Source organism: Mustela nigripes, chromosome 3 (assembly GCF_022355385.1).
Source record: "Mustela nigripes isolate SB6536 chromosome 3, MUSNIG.SB6536, whole genome shotgun sequence".
Taxonomy (NCBI): domain Eukaryota; kingdom Metazoa; phylum Chordata; class Mammalia; order Carnivora; family Mustelidae; genus Mustela; species Mustela nigripes.
The window spans coordinates 164,426,528-164,444,715 of record NC_081559.1 but is presented as its reverse complement, the minus strand read 5'-3'; the positions used below and the strand labels follow the sequence as shown (position 1 = coordinate 164,444,715).

The window sequence follows — 18,188 nt, the reverse complement described above, 5'->3', positions numbered from 1 at the left end:
TAGATTATCAACTTCTAGTGCTCAGCACTGGTCAGAACTCAGAATATTCAGGATGAGTCAGCCCGTGTCCTGTTCCCCCTTACCATCAAAACATTGTTTTGTTTTTTGTTTTTTGTTTTGTCTGTCAGCACACAAAGTTCTTGGCTATAATAAGTCAAGAATGAACTAGGCAACACATACACTTTCTCACAATTTCCAAAATTTCTCCATCAAGAGCTTGAAATTTGCTAAGAAAGGCTTAGGATGATCGAACACACAATTTCTTGCTGTCATGCTGTTCATTACTCCCAGATAGCGCTTAGGTCATCAGCCTCAGGGTTTGGGTATGTTAGTATATCACCAGTCCCCCGTGTAGTCTGTAGGGGTTCTCATTGCCTTTACTTGGACACCCAGAAAGTCTGTTGTCCTCAGCATCCCACCAGCCAGACTAATGACAAAAGGGGAGCCCAGACTCTGGAGGTGAGAAGCAGAGAAAAGCCTGACCGATCTCTTGCCTAGGAAACGATCAGAGAAGATGCATGATAAGGAGCTCAGGGCTGTCTCAGGATTCTGAGGTCACCCTGCTCCCATGTCATGTGATCTCTCAGGACCTGGGGCTTCTGTTGCCATCACTGACTTTCCAGGACAGAGAGCCAGCCCAAGTGCAGTGACCTCTCCCAGGGTATTTTTAAGGTCCCATCTTTTGGATGATTGCCCAACCATATCTGCTAAGTGCTCCCTTCTGAGGAGGTCCTGAGCTGACTTGCTGAGATTTCTTCCTGGAGTCTTTCTTTTATGGAGGCCTGATGATAGATTGTCTGAACCCACTGGGGGCACGTTCTTCTTCAGGGAAGATCAGACGTGGTCTGCAGGGAGCCCAGCACAGCTACCTTCCAATCCAGTGCGGCCCTGAGTGTCCAGAGAAAATAACATGTCTCCTTAGGAAGACTTGTGCCTTCGATGAGACAGACCAGCAAAGAAAGAGTTGGTTTTTAAAACCTCCTAATCAATTATTTATGCTCTTAATAGTTAACAGTCTCGGTGCTGTGTTCTTTATACGGTATTTTGTTTAATCCCTGTGACAACCCAACGTACTGGGTAGCTTTACTTGCAGCTGTGGGTAGTGAGACTCAGAATATAAGTGACGTTGTCAAAGGAGAATGTAAGTAACTGGCAGAGTCAGGAACCAGTCCTTAGAGTCCTTAAAGTCTAATTTAAAAGGAAAAAACCCAAACTGGTTTGTGATGTAGAAGTCAGTTGCTTATACTCTTGGGAGTCAGACAGTATGGGCAGACAGCTTCGGTAATGTTTTGACCATTCCTCTGTCAGCCCCTGCAAGAGTGACCCCCACATCCTTTACTGCTGTTTGTGGTGCCTCGACTGGCAGTTCCTGGGAGAGTGAAGGTGTTGGCATCAACAGCAGTCTTGTTGCTGGGGTTCAGTCAGGAAGAGCTCCAGAGGAGCTCCGTCCTGAACTAGGGGTTGCAGGGAGGGACCAGCGTGGATCGGTTTTGAGGAGGTAGAAGGGCTTTTCAGGAGAGGACATAGAAAGAAGGCAAGGGGGTGTTATAACAGGAGTTAGAATAGAAGAATGGAATGGAATAATGAAAAGTAATCTGGGATAGGCATGGAGGACTGAGCTGAAATGGAGTCCTTGGAAATGGAAGAAATGGTGATTTCCAAGAACAGAGAGAGAACTAGGTTTGGATTTGTAATAATTAAGCTCCCTTCTAAATTTACAGCCAGGGAAAACTTCCATCAGAGCTCTGCTGGAGTTTTTTCTTCCAGTTTGAGGAACTGCCTCCATCTTAGGAGATGGAGAAACCTTCCCACCTGGAGCCACAGAAGAGAAGCTGGTCTCTGGACAGGTTGTTCCCCACCATGTTAGCACAGGTGTCTCCCCAGCAGAGAAAGCAACCCCCACCCCAACAAAGCTTAACTGACACAGTGGCGGAAAACCCACTGTCACTTCTGTCACCTTCGCCCAGAAAACGGCAGCGTCTGCGTGGGGTTCTCTAGTAGGACTCTGCTCTCCGTAGAGGGGGGACACTGACTCAGAAATCTCACTCAGTTTGCTCTGAGACTCTGTGAGCTGCTGAGTCACTTAACAGAAAGCACCTCAATCCAGAACACCAATCTGTCTCTACCCCACACAGAATAACCACTTTTTTGAAAAGCAGCAACTTCTACTGGTGTAGTTCGAGATCCTTTGGCACTCTGAAAACACGCTCTACCGAGGGCTGTTTGCTAAGACCAACCAGCTGCTTCTGTCATGGAGAAGTAAGAAAAGATGATTTTGTTGTATTGAAACAACGCGTGTGTTCAGGGAAAAGCGGCAGCAGGCTTGAGATGGGGAGAAGAGAAGTCAGAGAAAGCCATGCATACAACGTTTGTAAAGAAAATGTTTTATTTAAAGTGTTAAATACCATCACCAGAATGAATGTGATTTACATTAGTTGGTGTTCGTTACAGGACTAATCTGCCCTTTTTTTTTTTTTTTTCCAACTGGAATTCCCTTTACTTTTAAAACATACTATGTACAGGGCAGCAATGGTCACTGGAGTAGTGCTATTTACACGACTAAACCACAAGTCGAGGTGCAGACATGTGAAAATTAAAAAAAAATACACCCACTTTTTAAATAAATACTGCATAATGACAAGTATGTACAAATATTCCATACAGTCATGTCCTTCTTATTAAAATTAGAAATAATTTTTATAGGAATATGCACAAAAAATTATGTGACTGCATCTTCGTATCAGGAAAATGGTAAACGTTTATTCTAAGGGAAAGTATAGACACTACAGGTCTATTAAATTAATTGCTGCTGGTACATAAGTGTCTAAATTATTTCCATAGAGTTTTATTCGTTCTTTTGACAACTTTACCTGGGGCCATCGTAGATCACACAAGGTCAAGACACAGTCTCGGTGTATTTCATATTGCACCACATAAAGAGAAGGCATTTTTAGTGATACTCATTTTAACTTTTGCACCATATCAAGCATGATGGTTTTTAATGGTCAGCATGGAATTTAAAAAGAAAAAAAAAAAAAAAAAGAAAGAAAGAAGAAAGCAATTTTTGTGCATGGCCTTAATTGGTATGTATGTGAATTTCAAAAGTTTCTGCAAGAAATTAAAATCAACCTGTAGGAATGTGTTATCAAAGTGTACGTAAAGAAACAGAAAGTATGGGTGGCTTCATTATATTAATCAGTGACTCTTCCTCTCAAGAGGGGAACTTAAGAGAAACTTGACGTTGCAGCACCACCCAATGGTAATGACTGTCTAAAACCAAAGGCAGGGGTTTGACCTTGGGGGACTCGGGGTGTAGACTTTTGGTGATGGCATCAAAGAACTATTAATAGGCAGACTGACTTTCTTTGAGTCACCTAAAAATTGGAGCTTTAAAATTATTTGTTGCATATTTATGTTTACTATATTTCTTTAGAAATATAATTTGTGAAAAATTGTATTTTACTACAGAAAAATGAATTAATAAACAGCCCTGTGTTTCAGGCTCCAAATTTTTAGCAGTGTTTTTCTATTCACATAGTAAATGGAAATTGGCTAAAGAAATTGCTTTAATTAATTAAAAAACAAAACCTAAGACCTTCTAGAAATAATATTTTAACCCCTGTATGAATAATGCTGGTGCTAAAAACAAATTTATTAGACATTACAATGGGCACATGATTTTAGGGTTTTCCTGTAAACTGAACTTTGAAGGTGAAAAGAAAAGTCCCATGCACTGTACAATAAATTGCAAAAGTTCAAATATCTTCTTTATCAAATACATGCTGACTTACTTGAATGTACTCCCAAGTCATGTTGCAAAATCCTTTTCAACATGCTTGAAATAAAGAAAGCTCTTAGTTTTTGGTGTTTTTTTTTTTTTCTCTTGAGAAATTCATAAATTCAGAAGCATCTACAGCTCTGAATCAAACAGGGGGTATAAGGAGTATCAGGTCAAAAACTTGTGATCTTTTAGTATAATGTTCACTCTGGTAGGGAGAAAGAAAATGAAAGATTAAAAGAGAAGAGAGGAAAAGTGAGACAGAGAAGAGGAAGAAAGATGTGAACAATTTGCACATATTGAACTTTATAAGATTTGTATATTTAACATGGAAATAAATTGAATATAGTATGCTTATTTGTCACATAAAGAGAATTTTAAGTATCTTCTAGAAAGTATTCTCATTTGTAATGTCTGCCAAAACACAGACTATGATTAAAGAATAAACATGGTGTGTCTTTGTGCCACCCTGTTGCATTCTCTTCCCCTTTTAAAACCATGCAATAGTGAAATTTATTTTTAAAAATAATATAAATTGTTGAAAATGGCTGATTTTTATTCTTTTTTTTTTTTTTTTTTGCAAGTTGCAGCCCCAAGAAAATAATTTAAGTATTCAGCTAATCTGTGTCCATGCAAAAAAAGTTTCTTTAATTTCATTCAGTACAGTGGAGCCACAGAATTTTGTTTTTCAGAGTCCAACACATCGTGGCCTTAGGGAGTGGCGTGCCTGCTGGAGCTCTGAAGTTGGCCACGGCTTACGCTGGACGGGCTGCTCCTGGTCCCTGTGCAGAGGAGGGCGGATGTCTGTTCCGGACCACTTCTTTGGTCTCCCGCTTTTCACCTGATGCTTCCGAGGACTTCACTCTTTGACTCGTAACATGGCTTCATGACTGTATAGCTCCATTTCTGTGGCATAATAGGGCTTTGGGGTCAGAGAAATGAAGAAAAAGGAACGATAAAAATAGAAAGGTGCCATTGAAAAGGGCTTTTGTTGCATGAAACTGACTGATTCTTTGAGATTAATCCATGGCTTCAGATTGGACCCAAACTCAAGTGTTCTTGAACTCCAAGCCTGATAGTTCTTCATAACTCTGCTCTTTGACCTGAGGACCATCTTTAGGGCACAATGTGTGCAACTTCCTCTGAGAACACAGGATCGCTTTGTATCCCTAGAAACAGGCTCAGAAGACACAACATTAAGCATGCAGTGTTACCAGGGTTTGCGACCTGTGGGTTGTTTTTTATTTTTTTTATTTTATTTTTTTTTTTGTAACGCTGGTTGCTATGACAACAGTTTTACAGCTGCTATGAACGAGAGTAAGAAGGTCCGGTTGAACTTTCCAGAGAGGATTGGGAAGCTCTTCTTGTCAGAGGGGCCAAAGTTGGATCTACTAGGGAAGAAGGGGGAAAAAGTTTGAACCATCCAATCACCATATTGGATAGCTCCAGTTCATCTAAAAGTATCTGGGCCACTCCCATAAAGGATTTGTGATCCATGCGACCATAATCTCCCCAGACAATGATCTGTTGGCGAAAGAAAAAGGAGAGTGAGGTCAGCATCATTATGCACATGGAAACTTGCAAAATAAAATACATTTGGTCAACATGTATCATCAAACATCAAACTCCACAGTTGTGTTTTAATTGCTGGGATAGTGCTGGGATAAAGGCACATGAGGAAAAGTGTACTAGAGTGTTCACATCCTAAGGAGTCTGGGGAAACTGGAGTTTGTGTCTGATAGGGGCTGGCAAGTCTCTAGCTCACTGGAAAGGAAACCACAGCGTCCACGGCTTGATAACATGGGTCACTGCTTTGCCATTTCCCAAGAATTTCAGCTGAGAGCAATGGAAGGGAATGCGGTAAGACATGTGGGTCTAAGGTCTGAGTCCATTTCCTATATAAGGGAGAAATCATTCAGTAAATACCTGTAAAACCTTCCCCTGGGGACTTTCTTCGAAAGATAATAGCTGTTGGTAAAGGGGTTCCAGTGTTTTTCTCGCCACCTTTGTTTTCTTTTTGGCTATGCAGACTCCATTATCCAACAGATACACCTTCACATATGGTGCTTGGGAAAGAACACACAGAGGGGAGGATTAAGTGACACGGCGCCGTTACGCAACACCCAACTTGGAGATGACATCTGCAATGGCCTAGTTTTACGCCAAAAGAACCGGCAATCAAAAGTCATCCGTCTTTCCACATAATGTAAAAATCATTAGCTAAATACGAAGTCCCTATCAGCCACTGAAAGAGTTTAGGCAGCTTTAACCCAGAGGCTACTCTGAGTTGATCACTATTTCGCCATCCAATGGTTTTATAGATTTCAACAATGCATTAAATAAGGTGAAATGCTTCCAGCCCCTAACAATGTTCAAGAGAGAAGTCTTCGTCAGTCTTTCATCTGTCAGTACTTAAACCTAAGTAAACACGCTTGAGATGATGTCTTTTCATAAATAAATTATAACATAAATAATATAATCTCTATAATAAATGCTTACATAATATAATTATATAATATAAATAGTAAATATAAATTTTTTCTAAATAACAGTCATTTACTAATCAAAAGGGCTTATTTGTTGATGGTGGCGTGGGTACAAGGCAGGGGGCTTTGATGTAATACGTTCACATAAGCCGGGAAGAGGCAGCTAATTATGAATTGTTTGGCTTGAAATGTACTTGACTCTCCATAAAAGCATTTTCATGCATGTACAAATTACGGTATTCTTTACAGCACAGTGGGCTAACTAGCTCCAAGACCTTTGTAAATACAATTGACTTAACCACCCTGCAAGGTTGTACACATTATCATTTAGAATTTCTGCAAGGACAGGGAAGTTACAAAATTTAAAACTATTCTTCAGTCACTGGAGGTGCCGGGGTGAGAACCGAATTTCAGAATCCTCACTAATTGTTCCACATATCGGATCTCATGTTCTACATCACTGTACAGTGGGCCTGTGTCATTTTCCATGGTTCCGGGCACCTTAGATTATGACATTACAGTAGGACATGTGTGACATCGTAATACAAAATGCTAATGACGCCTCTCTTTCCTTGCACATTACAGGAAGTAAAAGTTAGTCTAATTAGAATGTCCTAGATACAAAAGCTTATGCTGCTTTGGAAACCTATATCTATCTTTATTCTATTTTTTTTTTTAAAAAATCTATCTTTATTCTAATGCAGAGCTCTAAAAATTCCCAAGGAGAATTTTGAAGATCCAGATAAAGTAAAGAAGAACACAAAATACCAGCTAATAAGAAAAAGAAATTCTTATGTACATATTTATTTTGCAATGGTTTCTACTACATACACACCTACTTAAATTAGGTTAACTTGAATTATTTAACTTAAATTATCCTTACCAGACCACCCTCACTGCATGCTCACTTGGGATAACCACACAAACTACTACAGGTAACAGACTCACTGATTAGTATCTTTAATGATTCAGAAACTAAGTTTTCAGCATCTAATCAAAAATAAAGCCTCTGAATTGAAAAGTGGGCATTGCAAATCATAGAAGAATCCCTTCTGTTCTTACCTGGCAGTGTCTTGGAACCTGGTTTTACAACAAGGCCACGAGCCCGAATGATTTCCACCTCCAACTGTCCCTTTTTGTCCATCATTCCTACCTGAATGTCACCTAAAGGTGCGTGAGGAAGAAACAGACAAGCCTTAGTGTACAAACGCAGTAAGAAGCAGGCTTGTGCAAAAGACCTTTGTTTTATAGCACTTCCTCATTTCCCATATATTTTCATAAATTTAAATATATTTAAAATTCTACCAATGATCTTTTACTTTAACAAGCTTATCAATTAACTTGGGGGAAAAATCGGTTCAAATTCTTTTATTGGTACAAATAAAAACGCTTATTCCTGCAGACAATACTATTAAAGATCCCATGAAACAAGAGAATGTAATTTTCAATACTCTAAAGGAGGAACAACGAAATCAGATGACAAAAAATTCTTACCCATTGCAGGTGTAGCCAGAGTCTGGCGCCCCACTAGCTGGGCAGGGCCAAGGCCATCCAGGAAATCGCTGAACTGGCTATCGGAGGCCAGGCGGACACCAGGGAAAATCAGACTAAAAGCAAAATAACACATGGGATTAAACCTTCAACCCATTTACTCTCAGGCAGCTCGGGTTTCCCTCTTGCCCCTACTCAGGGGCAGGAACAGTTACCACCATGTTTTTGTCGCTTGTATTAATGGACCCCAATCACTGTGTTCCACCACCCGTGGCTCACCCTTTCTCGTTCTCTAGCAGCCCATGTATGTCACCAGAAGCACCTGTCACGCCAGACTGCAGGCTGCTGTGTACGAGTCTTTCTCCTCCTTGTCTGGAGGGTCTGGCCTGTGATTTCTATCAACAGCACTGGCTACCTACTGAGCCCTTACTCCACGAATAGGCATTCATGGATTTAATCCTCTTAGCTGCACTGGGAGATAGATTCTATTATCCTGTTTTACAAATGAAGAAACTCTTCTAGATCATTCCCATCAGTACACAAAAACCTGCTGTTATTCTTCCACCCTAAAAAAAAAAAAAAAAAAAAAAAAAATCTTCTACCTTAAAAAAAAATCCCTTTCCTAACTCCCCTTCTTACTCTAGCTCCCACCCCATTTCTCTACTCAAAGCTCCTTGAAAGAGTTTACTCTATGGGCTGTCTTCAGTTTCTTTTTTCTTGTTCTCCCTTGAAACTGTATTCAGTTTTTCCTTGCTCTCTTGCTTGCTTGATTTTTCTCCACCCACCAAGGTCACCAGGGGGCCACACGGGTAACCCAACTGTTCATACTCAGCACTTGTCTGATTTAACACATTAGTATCAGCGGACACAATGGAGCCCTCCCTCTCCATTGAAACACTTGGTTCACTTTGGTTCCTAGACCCTCTGGTTCCCTGATTTTCCTCTTTGGCCACTCTACTTCAGTCTCCCTTACTGGTTCTACCATTAAGCTTTGAGAGCCCAATACTTGGACTTCTTATTTTTCCTGCATGCCCCAGTGTCCTTGGTGATCTGATGCAGTTTCACAGTTTTAAAGGCCATCTATGCTGACATGGCCTAGACTGCCATCTCCGGCTTGGACCACAGACCTGCTATTAGTATTAGATCTGCTTTGCCTACCTGTCTGCTTGGATGTCTAACAGGCAACTGATACTCAATTTGTCCCACACTGACTGCCAACCTCAAAACAAACAAAAAGGCAAAGTCTGTTCCTCTCAAGGGCTTCTCATCTTAAATGGCAACTTCATTCTTTCGACTGTCCAGCCTTGGGTTAGCCTTTCCTCTTTGTTACGGACTGAACCTTGTCCCCCACCGAAGCATATGCTGAAGCCTTAATCCCCAGTATGACCCGAACATGGACATAGGGCCTTTAAAGAGTTAATTATGGTTAAATGAGCTCATAAGGGTGGGGCCCTACTCTAATCTAACCTCATCTGATGGTTTCCTTTCCTTTTTTTTTTTTTTTTAAAGATTTTATTTATTTATTTGACAGACAGAGATCACAAGTAGGCAGAGAGGCAGGCAGAGAGAGTGGAGGAAGCAGGCTCCCTGCTGAGCAGAGAGCCGGACGAGGGGCTCGATCCCAGGACACTGGGATCATCCACTGAGCCACCCAGTTGCCCCTGATGGTTTCCTTTTAAGAAGAACAAGAGATTTCAGGGGTTTGCTTGCACAGGAGAAACACCATGTGAGCACACACTGAGAGGAGGCCATCTGCAAGCCAAGGAGATACCCCAGGAAAAACCAAGCTGGATAACACCTTGATCTTGGACTTCTGGTCTCCAGAACTATGAGAAACTAAATTTCTGTTGTTTAAGCTACCCAATCTTCGGTATTTTGTTAGGGCAGCCCTAGCAAACGGATACACCCCCTTTCTCTCCTTACTTACATCAGAGGTACCAATAAATCTTATAGGCTCTACTGTAAAAATGCATCTAGAATGTGACCTCGCATTATAATGCTTCCACTGTGGTCCCAGCCTTTATCTTCTGCCTGCAGTCTTACCGAACAGTCCTCTGGATGTTCCCTCTGTGGCCAAATTTACTTTCCACCCCCGCAGCAATCAGAGCGGTCTGTTAAAATTCAAGTCAGGGAACATCAGGACTCTGCTCAAATCTGCCATTGGTTTCTCGTCCCTCTCAGAGGAAAAGCAAAGTCCTCACACTGTTATTATAAAGCTGTCCACTCCTTGCCTCCCATGTTAATGTCTACTCCCGCCCTTCCAGCACAGTCCCGCCTTCCCCACCGCTGATGCCGGCAAACTGCTTCCTCCAACTCTCAGAATGGGTTCGGGCTGGAATGTTCTTCCCTCGAATGTCCACATTCTTCAAATCTTTACCCAGATACATTTTTCTCCCTGTCCCTACATGACAGCCACCCCTGCCCTCTCTCATCTCTATTCCTTTCTTTTTCTCTTTGGCACTCGCACTACCTAATCTACTATATATTTTATGAATTTTCCTTATATCTACGTATTAACAACTTTTCTTATTTATTGTCCATCTTATCTTTTAGACCATAAGTTTGGTGAGGGTAGGGTTTTTTGTTCGTTTGTTTCTATTTTGTTCACTGATATAACTCCAGCCCCTAGAACCGTGTCTGGAATATTGTAAGCACTTAATAAATACTTATTAATTAAAAGTTAAATAATTATCCAAGTTTCTACAGTACCAAAAAACAGAGGAGAACTTAAGCCTATATGATTTTAAAAAGCCAATGGTCTTAACCACTAATGGATTTTGGTCCCCTTGTATGACTTATATACCAACTGAGCACAGTGCCTAGAACGCTGGAAGGCGTGGAAAATATTTGTTAAATGAATACGCATATTCAACCCATTTCTCCCATAAAATATAAACATCTTGGGTGCCAGGGGCCACAGCTGGGACATTTTTGTATCCCTAACAGCATCTACCATAGCATTCTGCAACGAGGAAAGCTTGGTGCACATTCATTTTTTAATCGCTTCTCCATCCCTTTTAAGACTTCCTTGATGAACATCAAATCTGTTTCTTCTCCCAACCTAAATCCCCCAATACATAGTTAATCCAAGCATTTTAACTGGTATCCCACACAATCTTACTGATACATGTATGGAAACCATGTTCCTCTCCCATATTTATATAGTCCTGCTAGACAAACGTTCCTCTTTGCCTCACATCTGGCCACATCTTTGTTGTCTAAACGTCTGATGCTTCCATGCTGACGACAGAGGGAGGTCCGTAAACCCCAGTCTCCTCGATTATCCTCCTCTGGCCACCATCTATAGATCTGTGGTTGCTGATTATTGTCAATCTGTCGGTCATGGGGCTACATTATCTCGACAAATGCTCTGAAAATGTCCGGGCTACAGCTGATTCAAGGAAGAGGTACTGCTGACTACATAAAAGAAGGGCTCACTACCTTCCTTTGTGGCATTATGTCTATCTGAACTGCCTGCTACTTCTAGGAATGAAGTATGTGTCAGGTATTCTAGAATTTTTAGGAATCCATTTTAAGAGCCAAGATTAGGGGGCACCTGGGTGGCTCAGTGGGTTGGGCCTCTGCCTTTGGCTCGGGTCATGATCTCAGGGTCTTGGGATCGAGCCCCGCATCGGACTCTCTGCCCGGCAGGGAGCCTGCTTCCTCCTCTCTCTCTCTGCCTACTTGTGATCTCTCTGTATAAAATCTTAAAAAAAAAAAAAAAAGGTGCCAAGATTAGAGCAATTAGCATTGTTCACGTGGTACAGCTGGAGAGCTAACTCTTTTCTGGGTGTCTCTATATTACTTGAAACCAGGCAAACTTTTACGTGCATGTATTGTGACAGTCATATTTCAGTGCCTTGCTGTTAAAGCAAAACGCTTTATCCTCAAACCTATTTCCCTTGATAGAAAAAGCCAGCTAGGTCCCTCTTCTCGGGGGTAGGCAAGCCAAAGTTCTCTTCACAGCACATCCACCAGTGGAAATGAAAATGGAGCTCTCAAGATGTGAGTTTGCTTCTGGGAAAGCACAGAGAGAGAGAGAGAGAGAGAGAGAGAGAGAGAGAGAGAGGAAGGAGAGGGTCCCGGTAAAGGCACAGAGGAGACGCGCACCACGGCAGGCCTCACTCACTTTCCTTCCGAGCTGTAGCTGTTCATGCTGCCGTCGGTCGATTCTCGGCTTGCCTGGCGGGTCATCCAGTTCCTCATCTCCACGGCCAGGCCCGTTTCCGTGCTCCTCTGGACAGTGCTCCGTAGCTTTTTACCTCCTGCTTCTGCACAGACGGAAAACAAGAGACATGATAGCTTTTGTCATCACCATCCGCTAACGAAAAATACTCAGCCAGCGTGGGGAAGCTCCTCAGATGGAAAGAACTGCAGAAAGACAAAGTGCTCTTATTCAGGAGACACACCGAAAAGGTATTTCCCACCATGTCTTGTTGTGTGGGATGAAAATATTCTTAAAAAATCTTCAAGAAGCACAAAGTACCATTGGTTTTTTTTTTTTTTTCCCCATTTAAAGCAGTGTTCGAGTTGGTTATGAAAGGAACAAAAAGGTTCAAACTAAAGGAAAACAACATAAGCTTTGTTTTCACTGTAATATTTAAATATGCTAATTTATGCCTGTCTTTTTCTTTTTTCCTTTCTTTTGATCATAATGAAATGATTAGGCCTTGACTCTGTTTCCAAAGAACAGGTGATGAGTAAACCTCAATTCTAGCCTTAACTCTCACACAAAAACCTGATATTGGAGGGTGATCGATATTAGAAGACAAAGAAAGCCATACAAGGGAGATAACCTGTCTGATATAGTTTTATATCTGTTGGTAACTTTCAGAGAGACTGTCAACAGGAATGCAAAAACCCAGCAATGCCACGTGAGAAGAGCTTTCTTTTTTTTTTTTTTTTTTTTTTTAAAGATTTTATTTATTTATTTGTAAGAGAGAGAGAGCGAGTACAGGCAGAGCGAGTACAGGCAGAGCGAGTACAGGCAGACAGAGTGGAAGGCAGAGTCAGAGGGAGAAGCAGGCTCCCTGCGGAGCAAGGAGCCCGATGTGGGACTTGATCCCAGGACGCTGGGATCATGACCTGAGCCGAAGGCAGCTGCTTAACCAACTGAGCCACCCAGGCGTCCCGAGAAGAGCTTTCTAATTTGGGATCATGAGTAGTCATGTCCTTTCATAGCTTGAATATGAGATTTACTTACAGGAGCCAATGAGAAGACCAGATGGGAAACTGAGTCAGAGACCACAGATGTGACAGTGTAAGAAGCGGAAGTGATTTGGACAGGTCAGGAAGGAAGGCGCTTGACAGAGGGAGTGGGATTTTAGCTGGGTTTGAGAAATGGGTACACTGGGACCTGAGAGGCAAGAAGGTAAGTGTTTGGGGTCAAGGGAAGGGCCTAGGCAAAGGCACGAAGGCAGGAAAAACCATGTGCTGCTGAGGGATGATGGAAGTAACCAGGTGAAGAGTAATGGTGGGGGAGTGTCAGACAAGAACCTGAGCCCCCAACACAGAGGGCCTTGCGTGTCAGAATGTGGAGCAGAGAGACCACTGAAGCTGGAGGGACAGGGGATGGTCCTATTTAAATTATTATTAAATTAAAATTATTAAATTATTATTAATTATTTAAATTAAGACAGTAACTATTTGTCTTAATTTACTTCTTGTCGGGCCTAAATATGTATCTACATTGACCACGCATACCATTAGCTTTTGGGGTTGTGGTAATCTCTTTTAATGCCTGATACTAATAATTTCATTTTAGATCAATAAACATTTGCTGACATTGACCTTGACTTCTTGAAATTCCTCCAGCAACAACGTATAATATTTGCTCACCCTTTTGAAACACTGCTTTAAATGTCATCTATTGTCTACTTCCAATCTCCATGTCTATCGAAATGCTCTAAAGTTTATATCAAATATAAGCTATGACTGATCTACCGCTCAGTTCCATAATAAGAGGCTGATATTTTAGAAAATTGATAGCAGACATGTTGTACTGATATGAACTGTAAGAGAATCTAAAGCATCTGTGATTGATGAGGGAAGGCTCTTCTTTACCAAGAAATATTAGTTATATTTAGTATATAATTAATACACTTAATAAGTGTCAAAGGAATGATAAAAATTTAAAATGACCAATTTGCAACCACCAATGGAATAAATAGTTCAGATAAGGCACATCAATGGATGCTAACAGCATTAGATGAAAGGATAGTCACATGAACCCCACCCCCCCAAAACAAAACAAACCAAAACAAACCAAAACAAACCCATTCCACAGTTTAGTTTTGTTTGTTAAAGGTAAACACAGACTTTAACTCTGGGAGAGCAGCCAGCTATCACCATCTTAATCAAGTCATCAAACTTAGTAGCACTGATAGTGGGACAATCACAGGTACCTCCTGATAGAAAATACACAGTACCACTGATCAAGTCAGTCCAGACAAAAATATACAAACTGTTTCTAATTAGGTCTTTGGAACCAGCTTCTAGGTTTCTAAAAACCAGAGGACCAAGTAAACGATAAATCTCACACACATACACACACACACACACACACACACACACACAGTAAACAAACACAGAACATGGGGTATTGTTCAAGAGAACTGGCTTAGTCTCTTTAAAAAGTTAATATCATGAAAACAAACAAATAAACTAACAAGGTAGAGGAATCAGTCCAGATTTTAAAACATCACAGAGACGTAACCATTAAATTCTATGAGTATACTTTGGTTTTTTTTGGGGGGGGGGAAAAACAAAACAAGAAACCCTAAAAGCAAAACACTCTAAAAGCAATTTTAGGACAAAGAAGGAAAATTTGAACATGGACTGGATATTAGGATAAGAAAATTGTTAATTTTCCTACACAGATAGTGGCATGTATTATAAAATATACCCTTATCATTAGAGATCAATGCTGAAGAACTTAGACCTGAAATGTTATAGTGTCTGCAACTTCCTTTCAAATACTAGAGCAGAAAATACATATAATACAGAAAAAAGAGAAAACATTTTTAGAAAAAGGATGGGGATGAAGAGACGCTTGTACTCAAAAATTTAATATTCATGATTATTTCACAGTGCTCTCCCAGCGGCCACATCCAAAAGTCATACAGTTCTGTTCCGTTGTACACCAGAATCATGGAAGGTACCAGGCTGCTGTGAGGAGCCTGCCCAACGGCTAGGTCCTGGGCTTTCCACGTGGCTGTACCGTTCTCTTCCCATGAAGAACGCCCATGCGGAAAATCACCTCCAAGTGAGCTGTACCACTGCAGGAGCTGAAAAATGTGGAATGAGGCGATCTCCAGGAGCCATAGGACCTTCAAAGGAAATGAGATTCCTAAAAGTGTCAGGATATAACATTTGACTCCACCATAGCAAGAATAATATGAAAACCTGCTGTTCCAGGGTGATGAGAACAAGCTACCATGTGTCAAAGAGTAACAATACAATGAACGTGTCATCCTTGGGTTTACAGACCCCCTTTTACCTACATTCTGTTCCGAACTCCAACAATCCCTGTTTACAGATACAGTGTCCATGGGCCCTGGCAGCTATACAGAAAGTGACACAGCTGAAGTTGATACACAGTTCCCTGATCCAAATTCTCCGCTATTTGCTGACTTATTGTCAGAATACAGCCAGGGGGGAGATGGTGCAGCGAGCTCTGTGACTGCACACAGAAGGCCCCGTGAGCAGTGGCCGGTGGCGTGGGAAGGGCAGGGCCCCGGAAAGGCTCAGGCCCTGGTGTTGGACTGTTTCTCTGTGAAACAGGCTGGGTGACACTGAACCCATTACTTAGTACCCCGGTGACTCAGTTTTCTCAAAACTACATATTATGGATATGTAGTTTTGAGAAATGGCAAAGACAGTAATGCCCACCTCATAGGATTTTTGTGAGGATGAGAAAAACACTATATTTCAAGTGATTAAGAGAGTGCCTGATACATAGAGACTCTTCAATTAAGGGTACTGTCCTTACTATTACTATCAGGTAGGGAATCAGAAAACATATTCCAGGCCCATCTCTACCCCTGACCAGCGGACTCTGTGGCCTCTCTGAGTTAGACCCTGAGTCTCTGCTTCCTCGTTTATGAAAAAGTCAGGGAATGGGAGAGGGGGTGGTAACAAACTATCTCTGCTGTCTTTTAGCTACAACGTCTATGACTTTGTGTCATTAGTGTAGGAACAAGATCATGATTAATGGCAGACACAGAGGAGATAAAACTACTCATTGTCATCTGATGCAATCAGATAATTGTAAGCAACATGCTGCGTGTTTATAATAGGTCTTTATGTCTTTTAAATGTACTTTGATCTAATGCACACGCAGGCTTTTTAAAAAAGTAAATGTATTTTTCAGTACTACAAACCCTTTTGCATGACATTCACAATAAAAGTAATTTTGTCTAAATACAATGGATCGTGGTGATTCATATTTAATGCTCCAAATGCTTTGTCATGTCACCCACCCTGAACACTGGATTTGGAGAACAGTGGATGTGGGCGTCTACATAAGGTAAGGGTAGTAGGCAGAATTCTAAGATGGCCCCATGGTTATGTTACCTTACATGGCAAAAGGGATTTGACCAATGTAATTAAGGTTACTAATCGGTTGACCTAAAGATAGGGAGATTATCCAAATAGGCCTGATAAAGCCACATGGGCCATTTTTTTTTTTTAATTTTTTAAAAGATCTTATTTATTTATTTGACAGAGAGAGAGAGAGATCACAAGTAGGCAGAGAGAGGGGGAGGAGGAAGCAGGATCCCTGCTGAGCAGAGAGCCCGATGTGGGGCTCAATCCCAGGACCCTGAGATCATGACCTGCGCGGAAGGCAGAAGCTTAACCCACTGAGCCACCCAGGCGTCCCTACATGGGCCTATTAAAGCCAGAATGCTTTCTCCAGCTAATTCTAGAAGGGTCACTGAGGGAGATCTGACACCCATGAGCCATTCAGTGTACCTCTGCTGGTTGAAGATGGAGGAACCACGTCGAAAGGACCCACGAACAGCCTCTGGCCGCTGAGAGACAGCAAGTAACATGGGGGCATCAGCCTACAACTTCAAGGAACTAGAACCTGCCGATGACCTGGAAGCAGTTTTCCCCCAGAGCCTCCAGACAAGAACTCCGCCCTTCCAACACCGGGTTTCCGCCACGTCACACCCTCAGCAGAAAACCCAGCCACACCACACCATTCCAGACATGTGGCTTACAGAACTACAAACTAATAAATGAGTATTTTATGCTGCTAAATTTGTGAAAATCATTAAACAGCAATAGATAATCTTTTAGATACATGTTCTTTTAAATGGCAAAATCTACAAAAAAAAAAAAAAATCGATGGGGACCATAGGAGTGGCCCAAATGAAATTATTCTTAAGGACTCAATAGCCATGATTAAAAAATACATTATTTTTAAAAAGTTTTACATACATATACTACATACATATCCATAAACATCTAAAATATAGGTGCCTGTGTGAGAATCTACAGATGTTTAAAAATACACAGTAGCGAACTATAGAACTAAGGCTCAGATTATGTTTTGTAGAGCCCTTAAAATCACTCTGGTATTAGGTATTTTAAAACATAATGTATTTGGAGAAGGTGCCTGCAGGTAAAAATCAAGTTCCTGAATTGCCAAACATCACAGGCAGAAAGCAAAACACAGGAGGTGTCCTTGTTATTCTGCTCTGCTTACTCTGATGACTCATTTAACTTGGCACCTTCTGTATTCAAAGAAAGCCACTTGATTAAAATAAACAACCATAAACAACCGGTCAGTTTCCTCTCACAATATCTAAAAACCCCTTGAGTGACTTGACACCAACAATCAAAAGGTCCTGGACCTTTTCTGTTATTGGGTTTAGAAACTTTCCTAAGTCCCAAGATAAAGCTCCAAATGAAATGCCAAACTTCACGGTATGGTGACTTCTTTCTCAATCTTGTTCCCACAGAACCCATTCTTGGTTGCTCTCACGTGGATGGTCTCATCCCCGCTTTGCAGGCAGATTTACTGATGGGTCAGGATTTTCAGGCTGGTGGATTCTGAAAACTATCTTTAATTTGTAGTTTGCGCCCCAGTTTGTGTGCCTTGAATTAATAAGGCACTGAATTTGCATATTATTGAAAATTACCATTTTCCAGAGTCAGTATAATTTAGAGAAGCCATGTGCATTACACTGAAAGAATTTAAAAATGCATTAAAATGAGAATTTCTAAAATGACTGATTCATAGAATTTCAGATGCTACCTCAGGGATCCATTGTGCCTTTGTGCTCGATGTATATTCCCTTATTGTAGCAATGAGCAAGTTGAGGTCCAGAAGTAGCTAGCTCCCCTTTAGTAGAAGACTTTCAAATGGAACTTTATTTCACCTAACTCCTCTCAATTCTTCAAACTTTCAAGTATAAGAAATGCTT

The 18,188-nt window shown here is 41.2% G+C and overlaps 1 protein-coding gene across 46 annotated transcripts in view; it reads right to left on the bottom strand.

Annotated features, from left to right (window-relative positions):
- Positions 1-2,363: 2,363 nt before the first annotated feature.
- Positions 2,364-18,188, bottom strand: part of RIMS2 (regulating synaptic membrane exocytosis 2) — a 600,488-nt gene continuing 584,663 nt past the window's right edge. For all 46 annotated transcript variants that reach the window (XM_059394973.1, XM_059394974.1, XM_059394987.1 and 43 more), the window contains 5 exons: positions 11,885-12,026; positions 7,759-7,871; positions 7,327-7,428; positions 5,705-5,844; positions 2,364-5,302 (listed from right to left, as the gene is read on the bottom strand). In XM_059394973.1, coding sequence (XP_059250956.1) covers positions 5,084-5,302; positions 5,705-5,844; positions 7,327-7,428; positions 7,759-7,871; positions 11,885-12,026 — 716 coding nt within the window. In that variant the 3' untranslated portion in view covers positions 2,364-5,083. The remainder of the gene's footprint in view (positions 5,303-5,704; positions 5,845-7,326; positions 7,429-7,758; positions 7,872-11,884; positions 12,027-18,188) is intronic.